This window comes from Phyllobates terribilis, unplaced genomic scaffold (genome assembly GCF_046119375.1).
Source record: "Phyllobates terribilis strain yellow unplaced genomic scaffold, ASM4611937v1 Scaffold_4__5_contigs__length_816908805, whole genome shotgun sequence".
Classification (NCBI taxonomy): Eukaryota; Metazoa; Chordata; class Amphibia; order Anura; family Dendrobatidae; genus Phyllobates; species Phyllobates terribilis.
In genome coordinates this window covers 483844746-483866598 of record NW_027362764.1, presented here as the reverse complement: position 1 = coordinate 483866598, position 21853 = coordinate 483844746, and the positions used below count along the sequence as shown (strand labels likewise).

The window sequence follows — 21853 nt, the reverse complement described above, 5'->3', positions numbered from 1 at the left end:
TGGTGCACTATGCAAGCACGCCGCCAGGGATGTTACACTAAGTAGGAAACTTTGTTCCTGTGAAAAGAATTATGCTACCATGGAAAAAGAGTGCTTGGCCATCAAATGGGCAATTGACACTCTGAGGTATTACCTGCTAGGCCAAAACATCAGGCTAGTGTGAGACTATGCGTCCCTGAGATGGATGAGGGAAAGGAAGGGGAAGAATGCTCTGGTGACTTGGTGGTTTCTAGCGCTCCAGGACTTCAGCTTCCATGTAGAGCATAGGACTGGAAAACACAGTAAGGGCTCTTTCACACGTCAGTATCTCCGGTACGAGTGGTGACAGTTTCCACACGTACCAGAGACACTGACACACGCAGACCCATTCAAATGAATGGGTCTGTACACATCTCAGTGTGTTTTCATGGACCATGTGCTCCACACGGAGAGAAGTCCATTTTTTTGCGGATACATGGTCCACAAAACTTACTACACGGATGACATCCGTGTATCATCCGTGTGACACATACCAGCGCCTGGGAATTGCTCCCAAGCGACTGTGCTGAACACAACACTCATCATGGTTCCCTGCCGGCTCTGCGATCAGCTCCAGCAGGGACCATGATGAGGGTAGTGGTAGCCTGCTCCCGCACTGTCCCTGTGTAAAATAAGAATAAAATAATAAAATCCATATACTCACCTTTCCTAGGTGTCCCCCGTTGTAATCCATGGAACCGCTGACACAGAGAAGCCGGGGAGAGTGAGCCGCTCCGGAGCTGCAGCTCAGGAGCGCTGTCCTGTCAATCTCTGAGCTCAGCTCCGGAGTGGCTGAGCTCAGCATCCGGTTTGCGTTTAGTTGGACCATCATTTATTTTTCAACAGGACAATGACCCCAAACACACCTCCAGGCTGTGTAAGCGCTATTTGACCAAGGAGGAGAGTGATGGGGTGCTACGCCAGATGACCTGGCCTCCACAGTCACCAGACCTGAACCCAATCGAGATGGTTTGGGGTGAGCTGGACCGCAGAGTGAAAGCAAAAGGGCCAACAAGTGCTAAGCATCTCTGGGAACTCCTTCAAGATTGTTGGAAGACCATTTCCGGTGACTACCTCTTGAAGCTCATCAAGAGAATGCCAAGAGTGTGCAAAGCAGTCATCAAAGCAAAAGGTGGCTACTTTGAAGAACCTAGAATATAAGACATATTTTCAGTTGTTTCACACTTTTTTGTTAAGTATATAATTCCACATGTGTTAATTCATAGTTTTGATGCCTTCAGTGTGAATGTACAATTTTCATAGTCATGAAAATACAGAAAAAACTTTAAATGAGGTGTGTCCAAACTTTTATAGATAGATAGATAGATAGATAGATAGATAGATAGATAGATAGATAGATAGATAGATAGATAGATAGATATGTGTGTATTTTTGCACTTTTTTATTCCAGGGTGCAGCCAGGCCCATCAGTGTTAGCATTGTAAACTAGGGGGTCTGTTCTCATGGGGTGCACTCAGATAGTACTTAACAGCCCGCCTAATCGAATAGTATGGACATAACTAATAGGCTGTAAGCCAGATACTGTGCACTACTCATGTGTGAACAGCGCCCTATACAAGCCTTTTTGTGGGCAATTCTAATACCAGAACAATATTCCGACTAGACGTTGCTCAAAAACGTCTAGTCGGAATGAGGTTGCAAGTATGCATAGTGCATACCTGTGGTCACAAGACTGCCTGCTCCTGGGGCTCGCACCGGAGAATCCGGACAGTGCACAATGTGCGCGGTGTGAGGATTCACGAGTCTGAAGTCAAATACATTGACTGCAGACTTTTTGTGCCAAACTTGGACAACCCCAGACAGATGGAAAACAAGTAGGTGGGAAGGTGCATTTAAATGTTTGGCCAAACTAAGGGTGCACCAAGAAGCTGTACTTGGTTTGAATAGCTATTCTGTGCTGACAGTCCCTTTAAGTAGAAATTCAAGTAAAGAATCTGCTTATTGAACTGTAATAGTTTTTAAGAACTTGTGTTTTTAATGCTTTTAAGATACTTTGAGAGATTGAGTAGATTTACTAAGAAAAATGCACCACGAAAAGTATGTAGTGTGCACCTATATTTATTCCCTTTTACATACCCCCAGTGACTAATCACTACTAGTGGCTGCCTTATTGACCACTATAAGGCCCATGAGTTGAGGGGGGGCGCGTTGTCAAGCAGTTATACCCCTTCATGGCATCAAAATGTCAACGGTATCAGCGGCAGGATGCAGATACAGTTTAATTCAATGGTGCCTGTGTTTCATCCCAACCGATGCAATAATGTCATTAAATCAAGGGAAGTAGGGGCATCACACTTTGTATGTCGGGGTGGGGGAGACTATGGGGGCATCAAACTATATGGAGGTGATCATATTGAGTGTGTGCCATCATACTATGTGGGGGGCTGTATAGACATCATATTGACTTCAGGGCATATACTGGAAGGCACTTACAGGGCATAATATTGTGTTGGAAAGTTATGGGGGCATCATCCTGTGTTGGGGGCTCTGTTACAGCATAACATGCAGGATTGTACTGTGCTGAGGGTACTTTAGGGGTTTCATCATATTTATCTAGGGGCACTGTGGAGTCATTAACTGTGAGGGCAAATTGTGTGGGGAAATTCACTGTGGGGGTAACATACTGCGTGTCTGTATGCAAGTGTGTGTGTGGGGGGGGGCATATTTGGCAGCATCATACTAGTAGTGGGTGAGACTCCTAAGGGGCTTCAGGAGAAGTATAATTTCAGTGCTACCATTTTTTTGGAGGGGGTAGGCGCCCAATTCGGACAATCATTTCTATGTACATCCCAATACATTTGAAAAATGACTAGTAAGGTGGCATGACGCCAAGGAGTGGAATAAAATTACAAAGCGTAGAAGTGGTAAAAGTCAGGGAAACCTGCCAGACATTATGCTACCATGGATGAAACTGGCTCTACAAGTCAGTCATGTGAGTAGCAAAACACAGGACTGAATGCAACACAAGAGGGACAGAAAGCGAATGTATCTTATGGACTTGTTCTCTCATTATTGTACACAGGTTCCCACCACTCTCCAATTTGCAGACAACTCCCATAGCTTCCGTTTCCCAGGTGGACGAACCATTAGGCTGTGCTCACAACTGCATTTAGGATCCAGTTGGATTAAACACGTTAGGTGGGCTGCGCTGCTGGACTAAATTGATTATCCAACAATGATGATAAGGTTTTTTTATTCACAACGCGTTTCAATGCCGTACCGGCGTCTTTATCAAGTTGAAAAACAAAAGTCATTGAGAGCATTGTCAATAAAAAAACCTTATTAGGTTGCACTTGATGGACCTAATGGACCTTATTAGGTTGCACTTGATGGACTTAATAGCTGTCTACAAATATGTCAAGGGCTGTCACATTGTAGAAGGATCATCTTTATTCTCATTTGCACAAGGAAAGACTAGAAGCAATGGGATGAAACTAAATGGGAGGAGACACAGATTAGATATTAGAAAAAACTTTTTGACAGTTAGGGTGATTAATGAGTGGAACAGGCTGCCACGAGAGGTGGTGAGTTCCCCTTCAATGGACGTCTTCAAACAGAGGCTGGACAGACATCTGTCTGAGATGATCTAGTGAATCCTGCTTTGAGCAGGGGGTTGGACCAGATGACCCAGGAGGTCCCTTCCAACTCTACCATTCTATGATTCTATGATTCTATGATTCTATGACCTGGGTATTTTTTCAACCTATGTAACTATGTAATATCATCATTGTTGATGTTGGATAACTCCAGCAGCGCAGCCCACCCAACGTGTTTTATCCAATTGGATCCAATATCTCCTGTAGGATTTAGGCTGTGTGCCCACTATGCATTTTTTAAGCGTTTCCGCAGCGGCAATTCCGCTGCAGAAATGCTTAAAAAACACTTGGTAGAAGGCCAGCCATGTTCCCCAATGATAATCCGCATGTGCTGTGCACATGCTGCGGAAATTTCCGCTGCGGATTATCATTGCGGAAAAATCCGCAGCACTACCAATTATTTTGCGTAAGCGCTGCGTTTTTGCCATTGACTTGCATTGAATCGCTTAATATCTGCATGACTACATGTGCACATGCGGATATTAAGCGATTCAATGTGCGGAAGGTACCCGGGTCTGGAGAAGAGGAGACTCTCCTCCAGACCCGGGTACCATAATACCTGTTAAAAAAAAAAGAATTTAAAATAAAAAAAAAAACTTTATACTTACCTTCTGATGGCCCCCGGTCTCCTTAGCGATGCGTCCCGGCTCCCCGCGATGGTCTAAAAGGACCTTCCATGACGTCATTTAGTCATGTGACGGGTCACGCGACCGTTGACGTCGGTGGTCATGTGACCTGTCACATGACTAAATGACGTCATGGAAGGTCCTTTTACACAACCACGAGACACTGGGAAGACCGGATGCATCGGATAAGGAGACCAGGGGCCATCGGAAGGTAAGTATAATGTTTTGTTTTATTATTTTTTACCATTTTTATTATTTTTTTTAACTAACTTGGTCACACTATATAAAATCCATGCCGGTTGTGACCAAGTTGTCAAGCATTTTCCAAGTGATGCTAAAGGGACGTACTAAACTGCATATTGGGATGATGGGATATGCTTGACTCGACCACTAGATGGCAGCACATTTTTCAAATGCAAACCAGGAAATGACTTCTGGCCTTGATACTGGATTAGAAGAAGCAGCAGTTTTTAACTCTTGACCTGTAATATAGAAAGAAATCAGAGGGAATTCAATGGAAATACTAAAATGAATCAGAACATCCACACGGCTGTATTAAAGTTTAATAATAGAACCAGGGAAAACATATTGTAACTATTTGGGATTATGTGTAGAATATCGGGGTTACACACGCCTGGTGATATATCTCATCAACATCTCCTAGGAATATAGGTATAATTATTGTTCTGTATGGGGATTATGGCTAAAATATCACAAATACACATGCCCAGGAACATATTTCATCTACTTCTCATAGGAATATGGGTATAACTATTGTTCTGTATGGGGATTATGGGTGAAATATCACAAATACACATGCCCAGGAACATATTTCATCTACTTCTCATAGGAATATACAGAACAATAGTTATACCCATATTCCTATGAGAAGTAGATGAAATATGTTCCTGGGCATGTGTATTTGTGATATTTTAGCCATAATCCCCATACAGAACAATAATTATACCTATATTCCTAGGAGATGTTGATGAGATATATCACCAGGCGTGTGTAACCCCGATATTCTACACATAATCCCAAATAGTTACAATCTTTTTTCCCTGGTTCTGTTATTAAACTTTAATCCAGCACTGTGGATGTTCAGATTCATTTAAGTATTTCCATTGAATTCCCTCTGATTTCTTTCTATATTACAGGTCAAGAGTTAAAAACTGCAATTTTTTCTAATCCAGTATCAAGGCCAGAAGTCATTTCCTGGTCTGCATTTGAAAAATGTGCTGCCATCTAGTGGTCGAGTCTAGCATTGCAGCCCACCATCCCACCATCCCAATATGCAGTTTAGTACGTCCCTGCTAAAATCGCTTGGAAAGCGCTTGACAATCCACATGCGGAAATGCATGTGCAAAACGCGTGACAAACGCTTGTCCCTGGCTGAAAAAACGCATGTACAATCCGCATGTACAATCCGCATGCATTTTTTTCTGCCAGGGAGATTCAGAAAGGCTCAGGAAAAATCCGCAGCATTTCTGCATCGTGGGCACATAGCCTTATCCACCAGCCACGGGGCAGCAGCAGCTGATTTTTGATGCCTACATAGGAGTTGTGCCTGTCATAACCCCTCCACCAGCTGAATGTAACCAGCACTTACCACTCTCCCCCCATAGGGTATCCCCCAGCGTGCGCTCTGTTCCCCATATCTAGAGTTCTTCACCATTGTGTGAACACACTCCATTTATGTGATCCGTTTCTAGTAACACACAAGCAGAATTATTTGTAAAATGGATCCATTGCTGCACTCATTCTTGTTCTGTTATATGGATGTTTTTAGAACAGAAGACATAGTGCAGCGTGCAGACATGTTTTTCCCATTTTAACTATTGCATAGCAGAATCCAGACGGATCCCATAATAATCAATGGGGCCCCTCTGCTTCCATCTGCATTAGTAGTGCAATGGATAATAACTCCATTTGTCCTTTCCAAAAACCCCAGAATGAATGAAAGTGAGAATGAAGCCTAATGTCCAAACTGTGTTCTTCCCCCATCCAGATGTAGCAGTGTGAACAGTGGGTGGCCCTGGCCCCGCTCCGCAGCAGTACAGCCACCCCCCTGCAGGGGGCGAGGTTAGCGCTAGCTCTGACCCGGGCTGGGCATACACTAACATCAGTAAGCTGACACTGCAATATAGCAAACGGTTTCAGTGCGGCTTCTAATTGCAGTCACTGCGAGTCCAGCAATGAGAGGAGTATGGCTCCACGGCCGCTCTGTAGGACGAGTCACCAGCACTTGGCGCGCTGCGGACAATCTTCCTCCAAATCACTCAGCTCTATGGTTTCATAGGGATACGCCCCGTTGATGATATCCACCAATCATCGCTAGCGACGTACGTAGGACAGGCCACTGCCTATATACTGACCAATGAGGTAGAGCTATTTCCCGAGGGGCGGGGCGTAATGTGTGGTTGGCCGCGTGTAATTGGCTTTGTGACTTGCCAACCAAGATGGCGGTGGAGGAGCTGAGGGCGCTGGAGAAATGTCTGGGGCTGAAAGCAGGGAAGTACAGCAGCCGTGCCCAGGGGGGCAGCCAGGTGAGCCCGCTCTATGGGGGAGTCACAACTGCTGGCAATGTGATCGGTTGTGTGCACGTTCTGATGGCAGCGGTCTGCATGGAGAGAGCACTGTCCAGTGTTCAGCCAGGCGCCATCGGCAGTCACGTGGCCTGTCCTAAAGGTCAGCCAAAGGGGCATTTAAAGGGATTTTCCAGAACTGGACCAATGAATATAAAGTACCAGCATACTTCTTATTGATTCTACCCTACCTGCTGGATGTAAATGCTGCTTCTCCTGATCATGTCACTCTGGAATTCAGATTAATGACATTCAGGCTATGTTCACACGTTGCGTTTTTGCTGTTTTTCTTTCTGCTGGCAAAACAATAAAAAGCAGTGTCTGTCAGGTTTTGCTGTTTTTTTTTTCCTGCGTTTTTGTCAGGGTACATTTGTCTCTTGTGCATGCTGATAAAGTTTAGTGCATAAAAAAAAAAACATGATTCAACTTCCCCAGCTTTTGGCTCCAAAAACGCAAAAAAAACTGATAGCTGAATATTTTTGCTGAGTTTTTGCACTACCAATTGTTTTCTGTGGGTGAAGAACGCTGCAAAAATGCTGAAAGTGACGACATGCAGCTCCTTGACAAAACAGTCAGGAAAAAACCCCAAGGTGATTTCTGGAATCTCAGACTTTGCTGCTACTGTAAAACTCAGCTGAAAATTTGCATTAAAAAAAAAGTAACGTGTGAACATAGCCTTAGGCTAAATACACAAGCTGCCACCATCTGTCCTGTGACCCACGAGTGCACCTCCTACACAGTGGTCCAGTGATCATGGAATCTGGGACCAGATCGCACAACTGCAAATTAGTATCGTTCTCACCCGAACCCGATAGCCTCATAGGCATTTATGGCACTGGTGAGTTCAGATTGTGAGACCCACGCACAGTCTGTGCATTGTTGTCTGTGCTGGGATCAAGATCCACAGACGGCTGCATGAGCAAAGTGACACATTGCTGGAATCAGGGTCTGTGTCTCTACATAATGCTGTTCTCAGATTAGATGGCAAAAACCTGGTGACAGATTCCTTTTAAGCTATTATCGGGCGTACAGAGCCAGAACAGCACAGTGTAGTGGCCGTTGTTGGGTACTGCAGAATAGCTCCTATTGAAGTGAATAGAGAATCGACAGTACCTGGCAACCTGAATGAAGTTACACTGTTCTGGCTCAATATACTGTCTACATCTGGTTGCCTATATTGGTGGTCCTGAGAGTGCTGCGTATGGGACCCCCACCTACGTTATGTTCACGATCTATCCTAATGAATGGTCATTGATAGAAAAGTAGCGTACAACCCCTGCTACTAAGGACACAGCATAGTGTTAGCTCCCATGCTCCCTCTAGTGGTAACTGCAGGCAGCAAGCAGACTGTCAACTTCATTGATGTTATGTTACAAAAATGTTTTGCCATATATAATTTATTATTCTTTTTCAGATTCCTGTACTTCAGACCAATAAAGGTCCCAGTTTGGCAGGCCTTGCCACCATCGCCTCCCATTTAGTTAAACAAGCCAGGAAAGAGGAACTATTGGGTGTCTCTTTAGAAGAGCAGGCCGTTGTGCAGCTATGGCTAGAATACCGAACAACACACATAGACAGATTAACCTCCAAGGAAGACTTCAGGACTGCACTAACGGTCAGTGATGAGAAGATGTCCTCTGTGATGTTGGTACAGGGGTGCGGGGAACAGCTGAGCATATTGTACTGAGCGTCTGACACTATGGGGACCTCTAGGAGAATCATCCTTCTTCTATCTGCATGTTCATCTCCACATTTCTAGGGAGGGGGGTGGGAACCTTTACTTGTACATAGCTACCTATATCAAGTACTAGTTTGTAGGGTTCTTCATTATACAAATAGGAAAATTCTCTGTAATCCTGTGTAAGATCCTGCTGGTGACACTGGCGCATGTTTAGCTGAAACCCCCAGTCTGCACCTTTCACATAAAATCCCCCTGGAGCTGTCAGTTACTAGAGGAACGTTTCTATTTGGGACTAGAATATGTTACAGATCGGCGTCAGTGAGCGCCATCTAAAGCGTCATGTCTTAGTGTGATGGCACTTAAGAAAAATGACACGTGCTACCTAGTTCCCCTGCAGGTTACAGTTTCTCTGGGGTCCCAGATGATATATATACTCAGTGATAATATTGTTCATCTCTGGATAGGGTCACACCATCTATTTTCTCTCATGCAAGAAAATCGGTCCGATTATGCTAACCCTACTCTGATCAGGGTGTGATTAGATTTTCTTGGAGATTTTTATTTTTAATTCTCCACATCCATCTTCTCTAGTGTCTGTGAATATCGGACCGCACTCCATGTCATCCAAGTGTGGTCTGATGTTTTCTACAGACCCATAGTCATGAATGGGCAAGTGCCATCCGATTATCGGAGGCAACATAGGCATGCTGCGATTTTTATTTATTTTTTCCTTCGACAGAGTTGGTCCAAGGAAAAAATCGGACACGTGCACGGCCTCATAAAATATCATGGGGACGAGTGCCAGCCATCCATACGATGGATAGCACGCCTCTGATTACTACAGTCTTGTGCACAAGTCCTAAGACATAGGGACTTTTCAAAGCAAACAACCCCTCTCGGGCTGTACTTGGACATTGCAGTTGGAAAAAAAACTGCATCAGAGAAAAAAACCTGTTCGCTGTGCATTTTTTACTGATGTGTAAAACAATAATTTTGTTATTAAAGAGGATTTGTTACTTGGTCAAAATGACCTATTGATTCAGAGATATTGGCCCTTTCCTTTAGTGCGAATTTTCCTGGTCTTGGCTCACATGATTCTATGGGGGGAGGGTGTTTTGTAAAGACCATAAAAATCGGCATTAAATAAAAAAGGCCCATATGGAACTATATCAACCATACAGGTCCATATGGGCCTTTTTATTTAATGCCGATTTTCAAAATCTATCAAAAAAATAATAATCTGAATATTCAGTGGAGCAGAACCTGGCCACTTGACATGGTGATGGGTTTTCTTTACGGAATAAAAACTGCATGGCCTGTCACTACATTGGAAGACCACATGCGTATTTTCAGATGCAGTTTTTAATTGAAACTCATCTGCAATGTCAGAACACAGCCTTACGGTTGCCTTGTTTGCAATGCATGCATTCATCACAATAGGATTAGAGTCATGTCTAGGTTCCATTTGTAAGTGTTGTACTAAAAGACCCAACTATTTAGCGACATGAAATACATCCTACCGGAAGCAGCAGAGGGAGCAGTTGTTTGGGGGAGCGGACAGGGGCACTGCTTTTTGACATAATAGTAATGTCATACTCAAGAACATAACTCTTGGGATATACAGGATTCTGCTTTAGTAGAGGTCACCACTGAGTGGGGTGTGACGTTCATAGGGACTGTATCCTGTTTTAACCTTCTGTTGCTACTTCTGTACGTGTTCATCATGCACTATTGTCCCTGAGTTATGCCCTTATTTACATTTGATATTTACTATATAGCATGACTTGTTACCCATGGCCATTTGCTTCTGTGCTTTTTCTTATTTGATTCTTCACTCTGGACTCCATTTCATAAATCTTTTTAATAGATCTTTTTCTGTAAACTTTGGACTTTATATGTTAAGTAATATGATACTATTTTGAACGTAGACTTTTGTGGGCTTTGTGACCCCATATGTCTATAGGAGATATATACACTGCTCAAAAAAATAAAGGGAACACTCAAATAACACAAAAATCATCAATGGAAATCAAATTTATTAACCAATGGAGGCCTGGATTTGGAGTCACCCCCAAAATGAAAGTGGAAAACACACTACAAGCTGATCCAACTTTGATGTAATGTCCTTAAAACAAGTCAAAATGAGGCTCAGTATTTTGTGTGGCCTCCACATGCCTTTATGACCTCCCTACAATGCCTGGGCATGCTCCTGATGAGGTTGCGGATGGTCTCCTGTGGGATCTCCTCCCAGACCTGGACTAAGGCACCACAGACTGTCCAGGAGTTGGTAGATGCAACGTGACGTTGGTGGATGGAGCGAGACATGTTGTCCCAGATATGCTCAAATCGGATTTAGGTCTGGGGAACGGGCGGGCCAGTCCATAGCTTCAATGCCTTCATCTTGCAGGAACTGCTGACACACTCCAGCCACATGAGGTCTGGCATTGTCCTGCATTAGGAGGAACTCAGGGCCAACCGTACCAGCATATGGTCTCAAAAGGGGTCTGAGGATCTCATCTCGTTACCTAATGGCAGTCAGGCTACCTCTGGCGAGCACATGGAGGGCTGTGCGGCCCTCCAAAGAAATGCCACCCCACGCCATTACTGATCCACTGCCAAACCGGTCATGCTGAAGGATGTTGCAGGCAGCAGATCGTTCTCCACGGCGTCTCCAGACTCTGTCACGTCTGTCACATGTGCTCAGTGTGAACCTGCTTTCATCTGTAAAGAGCAGAGGGCTCCAGTGGCGACTTTGCCAATCCTGGTGTTCTGTGGCAAATACCAAGCGTCCTGCACGGTGTTGGGCTGTGAGCACAACCCCCATCTGTGGACATCGGGCCCTCATACCACCCTCATGGAGTCGGTTTCTAACCATTTGTGCAGACACATGCACATTTGTGGCCTACTGGAGGTCATTTTGCAGGGCTCTGGCAGTGCTTCTCCTGTTCCTCCTTGCATGGCGGAGGTAGTGGTACTGCTGCTGGGTTGTTGCCCTCCTACGGCCCCATCCATGTCTCCTTGTGCACTGGCCTCTCTCCTGGTAGCGCCTCTGGACACTACGCTGACAGACACGGCAAACCTTCTTGCCACAGCTTGCATTGATGTGCCATCCTGGATGAGCTGCACTACCTGAGCAACTTCTGTGGGTTGTAGAGTCCGTCTCATGCTACCACGAGTGTGAAAGCACGACCAACATTCAAAAGTGACCAAAACATCAGCCAGAAAGCATTGGTACTGAGATGTGGTCTGTGGTCCCCACCTGCAGAACCACTCCTTTATTGAGTGGGTCTTGATAATTGCCAATAATTTCCATCTATTGTCTATTCCATTTACACAACAGCATGTGAAACTGATTGTCAATCAGTGTTGCTTCCTAAGTGGACAGTTTGATTTCACAGAAGTTTTGATTTACTTGGAGTTATATTCTGTTGTTTAAGTGTTCCCTTTATTTTTTTGAGCAGTGTATGTTGTTTTATTTCTTCCCATGCATGTTTAAGATTAGTAGAGGGCTTAGTTGACCCTCCAACTTTATACATTTTTTATTTTATCTAAATCAGGGGTCACAGTCACACAGGCCCGAGGGCCACATGAGGCTGTGTTGTGCAGCTCTCGGGCCCCTGAGACAATCGCGCCCAGCGAGCCAAGGGCCCACCGACATCTGCGCTTCTATTCAACTGAATGTGCATCCTCACACACACATTCATCTGAAATGTATTGCGGCAGAGACCAGCTCTGTACACCACAATGTCAGCCAGCGGCCAATCAGAGGCCAGCAGCTGACATCAGCGTCCCGGCGCGACCATACATGACATCATTGCTAAGCGCTGCCCTGGCTGTGAAGCCGAGGGAGCAAGGTCAGGTGAGAATGTTTTTTTTTTTGTTGTTTTTTGAGAGCAGCAGAATGGGGGACATTGTTACAAGACGGGGACAGGGACATTATTATTGGATTGGACCAGGACTGGGGACTTTATTACAGGGTGAGGGATATTACAGCATAAGGTACCATTATTATAGGTTGAGGGACATTATTACAGGACTGGGGCCAGAATTACTATATGAGGCTAATAGTAAAACTACATTACTGTATGTGGCCAATTGGGGGTAAAAAAAAAAAAATTAAAACATTTAAAATAAATATTGAAAAAATAATGGAATAATATTTGGCCACTAAAAATGCTGTTTTATGTAAAAATTGAAGTAAAAACGGAAGACCTGTATCATAAGCCATATGATAAACACCATTAATAGGAATAAAAAAACACGCCCAAAAAAATGATGATCAAAAAATTCATATAGAATAATAATGGTATCACTGAAAACGTAATCTTCTAGCGCAATGGTCCTTCATATTCAAACTTTTTCAATGTGCGGCCCCTTTACCCGGCTGATGAGTTTGAGACCCCTGATCTAAATAGTGTAAGCCAAATATGTCTAATTGTAGGGAAAATTGTGTTTATTGTTATTCATAGTGTGTGCGGTAAAAGTTGTTACCCCTTACCGATCAATGACTGGTATAGCACACCATGAAAAGGTGTCAGTTCTCGCATCATGACATGCTATACTCATCATGGACCCGGCACAGCAGTCCCCACTTTCCGATTTCTGTTATCGGTCAGTCAATCTGACTAACCCATCACAACTTGTGATCGGCGAGAGGTGGTGAAATATCAGCACTTCCCCACACGATTACAGCAGGAACTCGGCTTAGCTGACAGCCGATCTCCTGCGGTACCAGCTGTGGCCACACCGCCTGTGGCTGATTAACAATCCAGATGCCGCAATCTATAGCGATTGTGGTATTTAGAAAATTGAGAGGGAGGGGGCTCCCTCTCACTCCCATCGGCACCCTCAGGACGAAATCATGGGGAGCCAAAGATCGTCATGACCCCCGCAGGGCAAACAATGACCTCCTTTGTGCCATGTATGGTGGTCTGTTAGATGCAGTCATAGACAGATTACACTGGCAGATCGCCTGTTAGGATATAACAGGTCTCATGCACTGCAGTACATCTGTATTGCAATGCATGAGACCAGTGAGCAGACAAATAAAAGTTCCATAGAGGGTCTAAGTAAAAAAGAGTTAAGAAAAAAAACAGTAGTTTTCCCCACATATGGGGTATCTGTGTACTCAGGAGAAATTGCACAACAAATTTTACATTGCATTTTCTCCTGATACCTTTGTGTTTAATAAAATAAACTTTTAACCCTTCTAACTTCGTAAGGCTATGTGCCCATGATGCAGAAATGAAGCAGAAAATTTCTGCAGCATTTCTGCATCTCCCTGGCAGAAAAAACGCATGCAGATTGTGCATGCGTTTTTCCTGTGGAATACATGCGGATTCACATGCGGACTGACAAGCACTTTCCAAGCGATAGCATCACTTGGAAAGTGCTTGACGACTAGGTTACACTATGTAAATCCATGCAAACAGCATGGATTTATATAGTGTGACCGTAAAAATAAAAAAATAAAACTATACTTACCCCCGATCCCCCGCCGCGTGTGCCGCAGCGCTCGTCCTGGCTTCTTCCGGGTTGCCGGCATCTCGCGAAACAGCCTGCGGTCACATGACCGCGACGTCATCTCAGGTCCTGGAAGGAGAAGCGCTGCTGGGGCCGCCGGACAGGTGAATATAAACTTTATTTATTTTATTCTTTTTTTTACAGGTACAATGGTACCCAGGTCTGGATGAGAGTCTCCTCTCCTCCAGAACTGGGTACCATCCGCACATAGAGACGCATAAAATCCTCTTGTACAAATGTACAGACATGGATTCTATGCGTCTCAATGCAAGTCAATGGCGGCGCTTCCGCAAAATTAATGAACATGCTGCGGATTTATTTGCGCTGCAGAAACGCTGCGGAAAAATCCGAAGCGGGTGCATTGACATTGAGGAATGCCATTGGGGATCATGGGGTGCGGATTACCATGCGTTTTTGATGCGTTTCCGCTGCGGAAATTCCGCAGCATAAACGCATGAAAAACGCATCGTGTGCACGCAACCTTACATAAAAAAAATTGTTTTAAAAAAATGATTTTCATAAATAAGCACAAGTCATATCAACAGAAATTCACCACTAATATGAAGTACATGTCAGGAAAAAGCAGTCTCAGAATCAGGGGGATCCGTTGAAGCGTTCCAGAGTTATTACCTAATAAAGTGACAGTGGTCAGAATTGTAAAATGAGGGACAGTCCTTAACGTACAAAGTGGCTCAGCCCTTTAGTGGTTAAAGGGAATTTGTCACCAAGTTTATGCTGCCTAATATGAGGTTGAGATCCAGATGTTAGCGGTGTCGCTGACTCGATGGTGCATTGTGGTGGCCTAGAGCCAAGGAGGCTTTGCCTGGGTCACGTCCATTGCTGGTGCAGTGTGGTAGTCACTATGCTGTTCTGCACCTCGTAGAATAGGAGTCCATCTCGGTGTATGTGTGAGTGAATGTGCGACCCGTGTTTTTTCCTACAGTTGTACTGTATTCTCTAATGCCGGCCCCCCTTGCATCTTATTTCCTGCTTTCTCTGTATATTCTACATAGGGGGAAGCGGTCACTGTGAGCCGAGGGTGATTTTATAAAACTATGGCACAGGACCGGGATCTGTGACTTCCTTTATGCTTCCCTCACATACGGGCGCGTTCACCCAACGAAGATTGTTTTTAAAGTTCTATTACTAGTTATGTAATATATGTGACTGAGCAATGTGTGGGCTATTCTGTTCCCACTTGTCATTTCTCTATTGCTATTTTTATCTTTTTTTTTTTTTTTTTTTTTTTTTTTTTTTTTAGGATCTAAATTTCTATCTGGAGGATAAAGTGTACATGGCTGGAAATAAAATCACTTTGGCTGATATCTTAACTTATTATGGATTGCATCCAATCATAGTAAGTATTTTAATAAATAAAAATATCTTCTCTTTAGGCCATACGAAAATTCTGAACATGGCTGGCCCCCGGGCAGCTTTGTGCTCATCGAATATCGGACAGGTCAGGAGCCATTTACATGTACTATTCTGGGCCACAATCAGGCTAAAGTAGTGCATTTTTTTTTTGTAGAAAGAGTTGCTTTTAAGCTGTTCATTGACCTGTGAGATCTTCAGGCATTGCAGTATTTGCTTTTAAATGGGTTTTCCCATGAGCAAAAGTTGATTTTTAATCAATAGATCTTGGAATGATAATAATTTCCACAATTGGATGTGTTTAAATAAAATGTTCCTGTGCTGAGATAATCTTATAAATGTGCCCCTGCTGTGTACTGTGTAATGGCTGTGTCTGACCGTGTATGAAATATGCTCTGATCATACCACATCTCCTGGGCAGGGGAGGAAGGAAAAGAGTATACAGACATTACAGCAGGGGATCACAGGTGATTCTTTCTTTGAAGTAAAACATTGTTTAAAAACAGGCAGGGAAATGTTTTACCTCAGAAAAAGAACCTGCTGTGATCCCCTGCTGTAATGTCTGTATACTCTTTTGCTTCCTCCCCTGCCCAGGAGATGTGGTATGATCAAACCATGTTCCTGTACAGTCAGACACAGTCATTACACAGTACACAGCAGGGGCACATGTATAAGATTATCTCAGCACAGGAACATTTTATTCAATAACATCCAATTGTGGAACTTATTATTATTCCAAGATGTATTGATTAAATAAATTTTGTTTGTGAGAAAACCTCCTTTTAAGCTGTTCTTCAGGTATTGCAGCAATGTTTCTTTTATGGAGCTGCCCTTATTGGAGTAAAATGAACATATATCCAGCACCTTGCTAATCCCAGTGCTGACTCTTCACCAGCACACTGTATACTGCTGAGACAGGGGAAGAGAGGTGGCAGGAGGAGCACAGCGTGGTCATGGTATTGGAAGCTGACACAGATTTTTCCACTCTAATTATTTTTTTTTATATAAAGATTGGACAGGGTCATCTGAGACGAGACATTTTCTTAGAAGAAACCTGTCATATGAAAAAATGTTATGAACCTGCAGATATGGGGTTAATTTGCAGGTTAATAGCGTTCTGAAGCTGTGCGGCACCTGCATTGAAAGCCGGGCTGCAAGGAGTAAATTTACCTTTATTACTCTCGGCAGCCTCAGGCTTTCAGTTATGGAGGCGCGGCTGTAAACACTCCTCAGCAGTGACTGACAGCCGGCTGTACAGTGCATCACTGCACTGAGCGGTGACTGAAAGCTGCACAGCATCAGAACGCTATTATCCTGCAGGTTAACCCAATATCTGCAGGGTAATACCATTCTTTTTCACATAAAACATGGAAAGCTTGTGGTCCATATCCGCTCTGCCAGCTTGTGAAGAAATGTCGGACGCCAGAAGTATTCTAAAATAACGTGTTTTTTTTTATTTTTCTATGCAATTCAAAGTGTAACCCATTTCTTCAGGGTATTAAAATATATGTAGTTTTTTTTTTGTTTGTTTTTGTTTTTTGTTTTTTTTTTATTTCCTGAAGAAGTGGGTTACACTTTGAAACGCGTAGAAAAATCAAACGTTATTTTAGAATACTTCTGGCGTCCGACGTTTCTTCACAAGCTGGCAGAGCGGATATGGACCACAAACTTTCCATGTTTTATTTGCTCTTCTGGTGAGATCACTCGTGGATCCGCAGCAGCCTTTCAACCCTCTATCAGGTCAGCATCCATCGATACAATTTCTGATATTTATCAACCAGATAAGACCTTATTCTTGCGCTATTTTTTTTTTCTCCTCCGCATTTTCTTTTTCACGTGATAAGTTCACTTTAATCTTCAGAAAAGTGACAAAAAAAAAGCAGTGCAAAAAAACAAGTCTAAATTATTTTTTTTTGCAAAAACGGCGTGTACCAAAATTTGCAATTCATTCCGTCTTGACAAATTTTCCAAGTGGAGATTAGCTAAGTGCCCACGATGCAGAAATGCTCTGGATTTTTCCTGAGCGTTTCTGCATCTCCCTGGCAGAAAACATGCGGATTGTACATGCGTTTTTCCTGCCAGGGACAAGCGTATTTCACACATTTTGCACATGTGATTTCGCATGCTTGTTGTCGAGCACTTTTCCAAGCTATTTTAGCATCTCTTGGAAAGTGCTTGACAACTTGGTCACACTATATAAATCCATGCAACCGGCATGGATTTATATAGTGTGACCAAGTTAATAGTTAAAAAAAGAATAAAAAAAACATTATACTCACCTTCCGATGGCCCCCGGTCTCCTTCTCCGGTGTTTAGGCCGGCTGGCGGTGGTGTAAAAGGACCTTCCATGACGTCATTTAGTCATGTGACAGGTCACGTGTCCACCGACGTCAGCTGCCGCGTGACCCGTCGCATGACTGAATGACGTCATGGAAGGTCCATTTACACCATCGCGAGCCGCTGGGAAGCCCGGTACCATCTGCACATTGAATTGCAGAATTTCCGCATGTGCACATGTAGTCATGCGAATACTAAGCGATTCAATTCAAGTCAATGGTGGCAAAAAACTCTGCGATTACGCAAAATTAAAGATAGTGCTGCGGATTGTTCCGCAATGATAATCCGCACATGCTGCGGAAATTTCCGCTGCGGATTAACATTGGGGAACATTGCAGACCTTCTACCAAGCGTTTTTTAAGCGTTTCCGCGGCGGAATTGCCGCTGCGGAAACGCTTAAAAAAAAAAAAATACATCGTGGGCACACAGCCTTAGAGAAATGTTGTTCACCATTTTTCTTTTTTCTCTGACAGGCTGACCTCTCAGTCCAGGAAAAAGAGAGTTACTTCAACGTGTCGCGGTGGTTTAGTCATGTCCAGCATTACCCTGGCGTTCGGCAGCATCTACCAAGCTTGGTGTTTATTAAGAACAGAATCTATACTAATGTTCATTAGCGGATCAGCTCCCAGCTGTAGGCACAGATATATTTACTGCCCCCCTGCTTAATGTCTGGATCTCGTTCTCATATGGCAGGTATAACAGGGATTCGGCAAGCAAATTGTCGCACAGCCATTTTCTTATTTATTTTAAGCAGTTTACCTTCTGGGAAGTCAACAGAATCATTTTTCATTTTACTGTATTAAACTACATTTAGACTGACAATTTTTTATTTATTTTTTTTTAATTGTTGCAGTTTGTCTGTTTTTTAAAAAAGCTCTGTGCCAATAAAGGATGGGTATTGCTGGTTTTATTTTTCTATTTTTTTGTTTCTTAAATAAGACACTGTTTCTTCTAGTAGCTTAAAGCTGCTGTCCGTTCAGGAGCTTAACATTAAGTTGGTGTCTACAGGCTTGTGTACCTGTCATTTTTTTCTTTACCCCTTACTCCTGAAGCCTGTTTTCACCTTCCTGACACGGCCCCCTTTTCAAATCTGACATGTCACTTTATGGTAATAATTTTGGCCAATCCCAGTGATTCTGAGACTTTTTACTAATGTCTGTCTGTACGTCCTTATAGTGGTAAATTTAGGTTAATAAAATTTGCCTTTATTTATGGAAATATCAAACTGTGCTTTCCTCACCCTTCTGGGTCCAGCACTTAGTCTCCGCCGCTCCTCCTGGTGTCTATTATTGTCAGCTGCATTAGTGTCCTGTCGACAGTGCTGCAATGCATAATTCAGCTCAATGGCTCTGCCCGAGTTGACAGCACGGGTTACACAGGTGCTAGCTCACTGATTGGCTGCAGTGCTGTCGACATTACATCAGCTCTGCAGTCAATAACAGACACCAAGCGCAGTGGTGGAGACAAAGTTCTGGACCCAGGGAGGATGAGAAAAGGACAGCTCCCCCCCCCCCCCCCCCCCCCCCCCAGAGAATTGCATTAGATGCACAAATCTGCATGTTAAAATACACTAAAAATACATGTTATCTGCGCATTACTGTTTTTTGTCAAAGCCAAATCCCAGGAAGTATCAAAAACAAAGCTATATTTAAAACATGACATAGCAAAAAGAGAAAACCCTCCAAATACTCATTGTGGAAACTATGTAGTTCTCTTATGTTGACGTACATATGTACAAGTGCTTCTCACTAAATTAGAATATCATCAAAAAGTTAATTTATTTCAGTTCACTTCAATACAAAAAGTGAAACTCATATATTATATAGAGTCATTACAATCAGAGTGATCTACACTGCTCAAAACAATAAAGGGAACACTCAAATAACACATCCTAGATCTGAATGACTGAAATATTCTCATTGAATACTTTGTTCTGTACAAAGTTGAATGTGCTGACAACAAAATCACACAAAAATCATCAATGGAAATCAAATTTATTAACCAATGGAGGCCTGGATTTGGAGTCACACCCAAAATTAAAGTGGAAAACACACTACAGGCTGATCCAACTTTGCTGTAATGTCCTTAAAACAAGTTAAAATGAGGCTCAGTATTGTGTGTGGCCTCCACGTGCCTGTATGACCTCCCTACAATGCCTGGGCATGCTCCTGATGAGGTTGCGGATGGTCTCCTGTGGGATCTCCTCCCAGACCTGGACTAAAGCATCTGCCAACTCCTGGACAGTCTGTGGTGCAATGTGAAGTTGGTGGATGGAGCGAGACATGATGTCCCAGATGTGCTCAATCGGATTCAGGTCTGGGGAACGGGCGGGCCAATACATAGCTTCAATGCCTTCATCTTGCAGGAACTGCTGACACACTCCAGCCACATGAGGTCTGGCATTGTCCTGCATTAGGAGGAACCCAGGGCCAACCGCACCAGCATATGGTCTCACAAGGGGTCTGAGGATCTCATCTCGGTACCTAATGGCAGTCAGGCTACCTCTGGCAACCACAAGGAGGGCTGTGCGGCCCTCCAAAGAAATGCCACCCCAAACCATTACTGACCCACTGCCAAACCAGCCATGCTGAAGGATGTTGCAGGCAGCAGATCGCTCTCCACGGCGTCTCCAGACTCTGTCACGTCTGTCACATGTGCTCAGTGTGAACCTGCTTTCATCTGTGAAGAGCACAGGGCGCCAGTGGCGACTTTGCCAATGCTTGTGTTCTGTGGCAAATGCAAAGCGTCCTGCACGGTGTTGGGCTGTGAGCACAACCCCCATCTGTGGACGTCGGGCCCTCATACCACCCTCATGGAGTCTGTTTCTAACCGTTTGTGCAGACACATGAACATTTGTGGCTTGCTGGAGGTCATTTTGCAGGGCTCTGGCAGTGCTCCTCCTGTTCCTCCTTGCACAAAGGCGGAGGTAGTGGTCCTGCTGCTGGGTTGTTGCCCTCCACGTCTCCTGGTAGCGCCTCTGGACACTACGCTGACAGACACAGCAAACCTTTTTGCCACAGCTCGCACTGATGTGCCATCCTGGATGAACTGCACCTGAGCAACTTCTGTGGGTTGTAGCGTCCGTATCATTCTACCACGAGTGTGAAACCAACATTCAAAAGTGACCAAACATCAGCCAGAAAGCATTGGTACTGAGATGTGGTCTGTGGTCCCCACCTGCAGAACCACTCCTTTATTGAGGGTGTCTTGATAATTGCTAATAATTTCCATCTATTGTCTATTCCATTTGCACAACAGCATGTGAAATTGATTGTCAATCAGTGTTGCTTCCTAAGTGGACAGTTTGATTTCTCAGAAGTTTGATTTACTTGGAGTTATATTCTGTTGTTTAAGTGTTCCCTTTATTTTTTGAGCAGTGTATTTCAAGTGTTTATTTCTGTTAATGTTGATGATTATGGCTTACAGCCAATGAAAACACAAAAGTCATTATCTCAGTAAATTAGAATACTTTATACCAACAGCTTGAAAAATGTTTTTAAAATCCGAAACGTTGGCCTACTGAAATGTATGTTCAGTAAATGCACTCAATACTTGGTCAGGGCTCCTTTTGCATCAATTGCTGCATTAATGCGGCGTGGCATGGAGGCGATCAACCTGTGGCACTGCTGAGGTGTTATGGAAGCCCAGGTTGCTTTGAAAGCAGCCTTCAGCTCGTCTGCATTGTTGGGTCTGGTGTTTCTCATCTTCCTCTTGACAATACCCATAGATTCTCTATAGGGTTAGGGTCAGGTGAGTTTGCTGGCCAATCAAGCACAGTGATACTGTTGTTTTTAAACCAGGTATTGGTACTTTTGGCAGTGTGGACAGGTGCCAAGTCCTGCTGGAGAATGAAATTTCCATCTCCAAAAAGCTTGTCGGCAGAGGGAAGCATGAAGTGCTCTAAAATTTCCTGGTAGACGGCTGCGCTGACTTTGGTCTTGATAAAACACAGTGGACCTACACCAGCAGATGACATGGCTCCCCAAACCATCACTGATTGTGGGAACTTCACACTAGACCTCAAGTAGCTTGGATTGTATGCCTCTCCACTCTTCCTCCACACTCTGGGACTTTGATTTCCAAATGAAATGAAAA

The 21853-nt window shown here is 43.8% G+C and overlaps 1 protein-coding gene across 1 annotated transcript; it reads left to right on the top strand.

Moving 5' to 3' along the window:
• Window positions 1-6658: 6658 nt before the first annotated feature.
• EEF1E1 (eukaryotic translation elongation factor 1 epsilon 1) lies at window positions 6659-18668 on the top strand. The gene is made up of 4 exons (XM_073676682.1): window positions 6659-6807; window positions 8261-8461; window positions 15312-15407; window positions 18232-18668. The coding sequence occupies exons 1-4, from the start codon at window positions 6721-6723 to the stop codon at window positions 18370-18372; spliced, it is 525 nt and encodes a 174-aa protein (XP_073532783.1). The 5' UTR covers window positions 6659-6720; the 3' UTR covers window positions 18373-18668.
• The last annotated feature ends 3185 nt before the right edge of the window (window positions 18669-21853 follow it).

What these genes read in the sequence shown, in the direction of transcription:
- EEF1E1 (XM_073676682.1), top strand. Translation starts at nt 6,721, where the DNA reads ATGGCGGTGGAGGAGCTGAGGGCGCTGGAGAAATGTCTGGGGCTGAAA. An exon ending in ACTTCAGGACTGCACTAACG is followed by an intron (nt 8,462 to 15,311) that starts GTCAGTGATGAG and finishes TTTTTTTTTTAG; the next exon opens with GATCTAAATTTCTATCTGGA. An exon ending in ATGGATTGCATCCAATCATA is followed by an intron (nt 15,408 to 18,231) that starts GTAAGTATTTTA and finishes TTTCTCTGACAG; the next exon opens with GCTGACCTCTCAGTCCAGGA.